At 37.0% G+C, this 9,947-nt stretch overlaps 1 protein-coding gene across 1 annotated transcript; it reads right to left on the reverse strand.

Annotated features, from left to right (window-relative positions):
• Window positions 1–456: 456 nt before the first annotated feature.
• On the reverse strand, window positions 457–2,016 carry LOC126788708 (transcription factor FER-LIKE IRON DEFICIENCY-INDUCED TRANSCRIPTION FACTOR-like). The gene is made up of 4 exons (XM_050514725.1): window positions 1,507–2,016; window positions 1,161–1,370; window positions 668–844; window positions 457–558 (listed from the first exon to the last, which is right to left on the reverse strand). The coding sequence occupies exons 1-4, from the start codon at window positions 2,014–2,016 to the stop codon at window positions 457–459; spliced, it is 999 nt and encodes a 332-aa protein (XP_050370682.1).
• Between the last annotated feature and the right edge of the window lie 7,931 nt (window positions 2,017–9,947).

Below are 9,947 nucleotides of genomic sequence, written 5' to 3' on the forward strand. Positions count from 1 at the left end.
CTTGGAGGAATAGGCTATACTAATTCGGATTATGTTCTATTAGAAATTGGTACGTACTTTTGTCTAGATAATTTACGATAGCATGTCTATATTAGGCTAGCTTTTGTGGGTTCGTTTGGGGTACATCGTTGTATACCATACAACATATGTTGAACGAGCTGTCAGCTTCTACACGATGTGGTGGTGGTGGGATTGTGCGGTCGGATTGCATGCGTACCGTATACATCTGCGTAGGTTAGATAGCATGTGTTGAACGAGCTGTCAGCTTTTGCACGATGTGGTGGTGGTGGGATTGTGCGGTCGGATTGCATGCATACCGTATACATCTGCGTATGTTAGATTTTTCCAGCTTTGCATGCATGCATACCGGAAAAATATTTGTTAATTTTCACTGTTTTGTTTAGGTAGTTTTATGAAACTCTCCCACTCTGCTTTAATCCTCATAGAACACTTGCATCAAAAGCTTGAAGTTAATTCAAAACCTTGGTTCAGGAAAGCTCCAGTCACCCATAGTTTCAAGTTTGGTAAGTTAATGATCTCCTGCTGGTTTTCCTTTACCTGTAAATTTTAACCAATAGCAATAGTTAGTAAGAAGCAGGCCCGAAAGATAAACACGTGCACTTAAGGTTGATCGATGATAATATACATATAAGAACCGAAAGCTTACGTTCAAGATGAGGATTAGTTCGAGTCTTCTAGAATCTACCGCGTTCAAGTTTGAACTCAAAACATTGAAGATCGTAAGGGATTCAATGGCCTTATACAGTGCTGTGGCCGCACCTTGCCCCTTGTTGCATCCCACTTTCACATAAAAGCCTATCTCCTCTACTTGGGACACATCTATCTGCACATCAAACATAAAGCAATAATTACGTACTTTTCTGGCCACCATGGTTTACTGAAAGTCCGAAACAAAGAGTTTCATGTTTATTTTCAAATAAATCCATTAATCTTGAGCGTACGAAATAATTCCTATACTGAGATCCTTAAAAAAAAAGGAACTATTTAGTAAGTTGACCGAGAATATAAATATAAATATATGCATGGGAATCCAAAAGAAGTTGAGTAACATGGAAGATTGACGTAAGAAAAAACATGGAAGATTGATTTTCAAGTTAGTTTTTTGTTTTCTCTGAATGCAGAGTTCTGATTGACCAAACCTGAATGATTCCCTTGGAAGTAAAATGATAGTTGTGTGCCACAAACTTGTTCTTGGTTTGTTTTTGCGTTGATCCTGCTTGCTTTCCCCCCGATCCTTCGAATCCTATGGATGCTTCGAGACCTGAAATCTCAGCTTCTAGCTTCTTAGCGTGTTTTTGCAGATCTTGCACATACAATACAGCATCCCCAATGATATAGGCCTTATCCATCTGTACATTAATGCCAAACAAAAATTGATAATATCACTGCATGGACGTAACAGATTTTATATACAAAAAGCATTGTTAACGAAGTAACCAGCATTCCAGTTTAAAAAAAAATGTAACAAAAGAGATTGAACCTCACTTTAGTGATGTTAGGAACCAAGGACCGCAATGCATAGAGTTTTTCTTTCATTGTTCCCCTCCTCTTCCTCTCAGAAACCAAGGTTCTGGACCGATCAACCTTTGGCTTCTTTTTCGTGGTGGCTGTGGTATTTGTGGTGGTGGTGGTGGTAGTTGTTGTTGGTCCACATGAATCTACCTCATAATCTTCTTCACCGACAGTGTTCATTTGTCCATCGAAATGTGGTAATGTAGTAAGAAAAGGAGCCAGATCGGATACGCTAGTAGTATTATGATCTAAACCAAAGAAACCACTAGCCGGAGTAATTGGACAAAACTGGTTACCAACAATGCACGAGCCACTGAGAAGGTCACAGTCCAAATGAGCTGCCGCTGGATCCTCATTTTCCCCTCTAATAAGATCGATGAACTGGTCGAAGTTTGCGTCATCTATGAAGTCCTGTAACTCAAAGTCATTAATTATTTTCTGACCTCCTAGATCGCGGTTACTAGATGCCTCCATACCATTCATGGTTTGATAGTGAATTCCAAGTGTTTAGCTAACTGCATATGTGTGTTATAATTATATAAAGTTATATACACTAGTAATACTACTGGCGGAAGTGTGGAACTGAATTCACTATTGAAATGTGAAAAGAATCACATGGGAGGATTCTGGCGTTGGAACTCATAATATATAATTTATATGTCAGCCTATGAGGAAGGAGTTGACGAAGCTAGCTGCTACAAAACAGTTAAATTATTGGTAAGACAAAGAGCATTTAGCATGACACAAATGGGTGTTAACTAACAGATTAAGACTGTTTTTTTTTTCATATGATCATGAACAACCAATTACTTAAGTGAGCTTCCCAAAAAAAAAACAGCAGGTTATAATAAGGATTTTATTGCCGTTCTATTATCGTTTAATCAAAATAATTGTAGAGAATTATTGTCGTTCTATCTATAAAATGGATACGAATATACGTAAAAACCAATAGATCATATATTAATTTGTTAATATGTGAACGCGTTATCGTTTAAGCGAGCACGGAAATATTCAAAATGTTACAGTTAAATAGGTTAATCGTGTGTTATTACCTGTCTCCTATGCTCCAGGAAATGTTTAGTGTCGACTTCCATTCGTCCTCGACCAATGATGAAGGATATGCACAACGTGGTTATATACCTTCACTAGTTGCATTGCCCCGTCTTAACCTCATTTCATGTGTATGGTACGTGGCTCATTGACTGACTTGCAACAAGTCGAACGAGAACTGGTTTCAAGCTAAGCAGTAGCCCGGTCTTAACCATTCGTTGTCCCAAGCAATGTTAAAAGCGAAGGCGTACCATAAAGCGTTTTCTTTAGAACTTTGAGTCTTAAAACTTGAGGCGCATAAGACGTAAGCCTTATGTTATAAAAAACTAGTAATTAAATGTGTAAATATATAATTATACACATACAAAAAGAACAAATATACATAAGAACTTACCAATTTATTGCATTTAGATATAATGAAATTCATAATTTAAATGTTTTAGATAGTTTTCATCAAATTAAACACAGTATATAAATAAATATAAAAATATACCTAAAAAGATTATTTTATAAGGCATAGTAAAATGCGTGAAAAACGTAACATAAGGCGTAAAAAACGTAAACTTTTTAAGCCTCAATATCCAGACCGAAAAATAGCCTCAGTACCCAGACCGTTATATAAGTAGCCTTAAATTTTTTAAGCCTCAGACAAGTCTTGAGACGAATTTTTTAAATATTGGTCCCAAGTGACTTTAAACACTTTCTTACTTGTAGCCGTTTTTCTTACGCTTTTTAAATCTTAGTGCTCAAATCGAAAAACATAAGCGTTATATAAGTAGTCTTAAATTTTTTAAGCCTCAGACGAGCTTTATGACGAGTTTTTTAAAACATTGGTCCCAAGTGACTTTAAACACTTCTTGCTTGTAGCCGTTTTTCTCTTCCGATCCGGCGATCCCCCAGTTAGAAAAATGCAGAAATAAGAAGTTCAAGATTGAGAAGAGGCATCAGGCATGAGTGAGCCCCTCGAGTAAACACTAAAACAATCGCAGAATGAACAGTTGAGAGGGCGGGCCATGATAACTATGCCAAATTCTTGAGTAAAACTCATGGCGGATCGGTAAAAAGCCAAATGATAAAACTGTAATCCTTCGATATATATGATTATGTACGCCACGATCAAATCATTCATCTATATTTGTAAAAGTCGACGTCAATCTATTATTCAGTTTCTTTTTCTGATACGATTCTTCGAACATGACTCACTAATAAAACAAGAGTTTTTTTCACCAACAGTCCCTCAACTCTGGTGTACCTACCAATGTGATACCTCAACTCTTAATCGTACCAATGTGATACCCAGACTCTAGTATTGCTATCATTGAAGTACTTCCGTCAGTTTTTTTCAACTTTTCCGTTATCTTGGTGACGTGGCAGGTACGTGAGGCCCACAAAGAGGGTTAAAAGACAAAATTAACCTCATCTGAGAGGAGCAATGTTTTTCCCGCCCTTTACCTTGAGAAAGATACCCAACAATTCCAATTTTGGCGCCAATTTTCACTCCATACTCCTTAATTTGTGTCTAATATCTAAACTAAAGAACTACCGCCAACCAGTCAACCACAATATGATAAAACCTAGATCAATCTCATTTTCTATTTTTACCCTAGCACTTGTTAAACTAACAGAATAAATATATAAATTTATATGGAACATCTCATTTCCACAATCTCATAAGAATATAGAAACACATAACTTAACGAAATTCAACTACATGTACCATTAGTTCTTACAAGCAAAAATCATGGCAGATCAACATAAAAGGTGGCAACTAATGGTACTTAAACATGTATTTGAATTTCGTTAAGTTATGTGTTTTTATATTCTTATGAGATTGTGGAAATGAGATGTTCCATATAAATTTATATATTTATTCTGTTAGTTTAACAAGTGCTAGGGTAAAAATAGAAAATGAGATTGATCTAGGGTTTTATCAGATTGTGGTCGACTGGTTGGCGGTAGTTCTTTAGTTTAGATAAGAGACACAAATTAAGGAGTAGAGAGAGAAAATTGGCGCCAAAATTGGAATTGTTGGGTGTCTTTCTCAAGGTAAAGGGCGGGAAAAACATTGCTCATCTCAGATGAGGTTAATTTTGTCTTTTAACCCTCTTTGTGGGCCTCACGTACCTGCCACGTCACCAAGATAACAGAAAAGTTTAAAAAAACTAACGGAAGTACTTCAATGATAGCAATACTAGAGTCTGGGTATCACATTGATACGATTAAGAGTTGAGGTATCACATTGGTAGGTACACCAGAATTGAGGGACTGTTGGTGAAAAAAACTCATAAAACAATCATTCTGGAAAATGCTTCCAGGCCCTTCTCCAGATAGAGCCTCAACCTATAAATTAATTAGAAGGTTGAAAACTCAATATATAATGTACTTTAAATTTGACTACTTTCAGATATAGATGCGTCTTGACTTATAGCTACATCTTTATTTATGCATGACTGCATCAGTGAATATGTCACCTTTGTCCCTTAATTTTTGTCAAGGCTTGAAGCATGACTGCGACAAACTTCTATTTGACAAGAACTAATGATGAGATATATAATTCTCATTTCTCAAACGATCCATCAGACTAATAGTTATCATAGAGCCAAAGCTCAATGCAACTTATTATTTATAATTCATGTGATTATAATCTGAGCATATAATCTGATCAAAACTGGATGGAATAATGGGATTGAGTTATGCATGTGTCGTGCAACACAAGGCTGAAAGGAGCTTCAATAGGGCACGTGTGTTCCTGCAGCAAGACACACTTATTATTCTCTTCAATCCTAATTGAAAATAAAATATTTGACGGAAAGTCTCGAATCTGAGCCTAGATGGACATGGACCAACCACTATGATAATTTGTGATACAATCCAATGATAATGTTTGGCATTTGGGTGTGAACGCGTACACATCTGATACTCATTTGAGCATCACCAGTTCACTATATGTATCCTTACCCTTTCTTCTGTTCGATCAAACACCGGATAGGACTGGAGGCCGGTAGAGACCGACATCTTGTCGCCTTCTCCCGATCCCTGTTACTAAACCCGATACTTATAGTTTTTTTTTTCATTCGAATTTAGCTTAATCAAACTCAAACATGAATTAATTATATATATTAGCACCGTACGTAAGTTTAAGCTTCATATCGGCCTCTCTCAGTTCTACGCACATATTCCTATCTCTTTCACAATGGTATTGGCTAACATATTACCGTCCCAAGCTCCCTGCTTAGAATAGTACTAAGGGGGCGTAACTCAATAATTTCATGTTAGAGAACTGAACTAAACTTGCAAACTCTATCCCCCAAAATAAAAATATATATAACCATGCAGGAAAAATGCAATACCATGCGCCTATGACCATGCATGATGAAGTGGCTCCGCCACGTTGAAGGAAAAGGGTGCAATGACGCAGTACGTTAACCTTATAACCCACTTTTAATTGTACTCTAACCCTACTGTAAAGAGTTAAACTGGCACCCCCAAATTAATTGCCTATATCAGTATTCATATTGGAATAGAGATTTATATCAATACCGGCTAGAATAGTGAAGTTACTATATATAAAATGTCATTTAATCATGCTAAATTATTTAGATAATATGGTGAATTGTACTCAAAGTTTTAATGTTTGATTTATATCATCCTTTTATATCTAAATTATCAAATCTCAATGTAAAATTTTGATTTTCTTTCCTTAATTATAATGGGATTTGTATATATAGCTCACAACAAATAATAATCGACAATACATATATATTATTTTGAATAATGACAATAAATATATTTGTTAGATAAAATAATTTTTGTGTTTGGCCCCCACATTTTCGATTCTTGGCTCCGCCATTGCCAAGCCTCATTTGGCTTGCTTGAAAGTAATCTAAACTTGGCCAACAGGGTTGCATCTTGCATTTTTCCGTATTCAGTTTTATGGAATGGATCATAAAACATGGCTCCAAGTAATATCTCGAAGATGAAGAACAACGATCATGACCAAAATAAAAAACTAAAGACCAAAAATGTCTTGGCATAAATGGGGAACATAGAGAATCGAACTCAAGAACTCCAGGTAGTTAACGCAAACAAGCTTTTACCAACTGCACCGTAACCTCTCGAAAGTCGAGCGTTCCCAAATGTGAGATTTTGCGTTTACCCTTGGTTGTCTAAATCTCTATAAATACATCTGTTTCTCTCAGTGTCTAGGTCTTGAAGCAGCGGGGGAAGTAGTAATGGCCCCGTGAAGGCTCTGCGAGTGTCTTCGCCTCTGAACTCCGAGAAGAAGCTCTTCTTGTTTGTCTTCTTCTTTGGCTTCAGGACGAATACACTCTCAGAAACTACACGGTCGCCTCCTTTATCCACCCCACCCGACCCCGAATCCGACGGTCCGCGATCTGTCTCTGATCCACTTCTCAGGTCGCCGTTCAGATCTTGATGACCAGATCGGTAAAGGGTCCGCTAGCTTTGCTCTTCTGTTCACCTTAATCTATTTAATCTAATTAATGGTATTCATATTTGTCATCAGCAAAACTTAATCTTAGATTGGAAAGTTTATCGGGAATATTGGCCCGATCTATACTTCTATAGAAATTGTGTGGGTTCTTGTAATTAAACTTGGTCTGTTGGTTTCAAATCATATTGTAAACAAGTACCGGACTTCATGGTGACTGACTGAGTTCATCTCAAACATGTAACAATACTGATTTAATGAAGTCATTAGTAAGATTGAGGATCTCATAGTGATGATGAGTGGAATCAATGCCTCTTGATATGATATTACAACTGAAACCTTTGCCTTTTGAGTGGGTACTAGCTAGAGAGCTTGTTATCTTATTCATGGATCCAGTTTTTGTTGTCGATTGTTTGTCACAAGATTGAATCATAATCTATTTCAATCTGATCAGTTAGACTGACGTTTTGATTTTGTTAATGAATGGATTCATGCCTCTTCAGTAGAGAGCTTGTTCTCTTCTTTAGGAATTCATTTCAGATTGTCGATTTTTTGTCACAAAGTTGAATCATTATCCAATTTGATCTATATCTTAAGGTCTTCTTCAAAATGGCATATTAGACTGGAGTTCTTTTGGTGTTATTATTTTGGTGAATCCCTACTCTGGGTGTGATACCTTTTCAGAATAACCAATATGCATATTGATCTGATATTCCATGGATACTGAGGTATTACGAGTTTTTTTTCCCACTATCTGGATACTACAAACTCATAGCTTGGCCCTTGCTGCCAATCTTTGATCTCCCATTCCTGCTAACTTTTTTATAGCTTTCCTTGCTGCATAGTGGTTTCAAAGATTTAGGCAATTGTTTGATACTGATTTGGCATCTTGCTCATATATAGCAATACTGATCTGTCTTGAAAAGATGAAGAATTGTATTGAAGTCATTTCTAATATTGAGGATTCTGCAGTGTTAATGATATTATGCCTCTACAACTGAAAACTTGGCCTTTAGAGTAGGTATTAGGTGAACACTTGTTATCTTCTTCACAAATCCATTTCTGATTGTCTTTTTTTTTTTACGAGATTGAGTCTTTATGCATTTTGATTTTAAATGGCAGAGCAGACTGGATTTCCTTTCGCTCCTCTTTTTGGTGCCTGGCTCCCTTGTGATGTTTGAGCTCGAGAAAACCAATTTGGAGGGCGGTCTACTGTTGTTTTTTGTTAGTCATACCAGCGTCACTGGTGGGATGCACAATAGAGTTTGATAATTTGCAAGATGGTTCCTGGACAATCTTTGGGTCTAAATGAAATATTTAACACACCCAATTGTTATGTTTCATAGCTCTACTACCCAGGTTTAGGTGGTTCAATTGCACAATTCCCATATTTGGATCTTTGCTTTGCTAGCTTGATCAATATAAGTTTCATGTTAGTCTCATGTGAGTTTCCCATTTTAACTCATTGCATTTGATGCTTACTGTCAATGCTGGATTGATGTAACATGTGTATGTTTATCTGGAATCGGAATATTATTAGAGGAACTGGAAAGATGAATGGCTTGATATGGGGGATTTTGCCTTGATGTATTGGCTCCTTGTTGACTTGGCTTACTGCAGAAACATTATGCAGTAGAGCTTTATCCTATTGTGACTTGTAGCATAAGGTTAGGCATTGGTATGCTTGAGCCTAATCTGCTAGTTTCTAATCTTACAAGTACTGAATCACATGGTGACTGATTTGAATGCATCTTACACTTAACATCTGACCTGGCTTGGGAAGATTGTATATTTGTTAAAAGTCATTAGTAAGATAGGGGATATTAACGCTGTTAATCAATGAAGTTCATGCGTCTGGATACAAGTTTACAACTGAAAGTATGAAACCTTATAGCCATTAGAGTAGGTACTTACCAGAAAGGGGGCTTGTTTCAGGAATCCACGTCAGATTTTCGATTTTTCTGTCACAGGATTGAAGCATTAGTCCATTATGCATTTCGATCGAATTAGTTCCTCAAAAGAAAACTAGACTGGATTTGTTTTCGCTTCTGTTACTTTTTGGTGCCTGGGTCTCCTGAAATCTTTTGAGTCTGAGGAAACCAATTTGGAGGGTCTTTTGAACTTGTGGTCGACCAACTAGGCTTTGTAGTTCGTACGAGTGTCAAACATCTGGTTATATTCTTGATCTACAATCAGGGTTATTTTGGGGGCTCATAACATAAGTGATATTGATTTGGGGATTTCACAGCGTTCATGATTCCATGCCTCGAGTTGTTATCTTCTTCAAGAATCCCTTGTTGTAAGCCATGCCTCTACAACTGAAACCTTAGCATTTACTGGTAGCGAGTTGTTACCTTCTTCAAGAATCCATTGCAGCTCTTACAACCCGACTTCACTCATTGCTTCGATGCGTCCTTTCTTTGCTGAATGGTTGTAACGTGTATGTGTATGTGGAATCGAGGCATGAGTAGAAGTGCTGGAAAGATGAGTGGGCATGGAATGCTGCAATACTCAGGTTTTCCCTTGATGTATTGGCTCATTGTTTTTTTTTTGGCCTACTGCACAAACCTTATGCAGTGGAGCTTATCCTTCTTGTGGCTTGTAGCATAAGGATTGGCATTGCTTGAGCGGGGTGCAGCAGATATACAATCTGGTTCGATGAGCCAGATAGGTCTGTTTGTCCCTTGCATTACATTGCTTGTTTGGAGCTGGAAAGAGAACCGAAAGGGTATGGAATCAGAAGTCAAGGTTCATTATTGATTTGAATACTGTTATTGCTACCATAATAACATTTTTCATGAATTTCATAATCATAAACTGGTTTCTGGGTGAAAAGTGAGAAGAAATATTGGAGTTAAATAGAAAGCTCCCCCTATTGAAGTTTGAAAGATGTATGTGGATGAAGCTATTATAA

This window comes from Argentina anserina, chromosome 3 (assembly GCF_933775445.1).
Source record: "Argentina anserina chromosome 3, drPotAnse1.1, whole genome shotgun sequence".
NCBI lineage: Eukaryota > Viridiplantae > Streptophyta > Magnoliopsida > Rosales > Rosaceae > Argentina > Argentina anserina.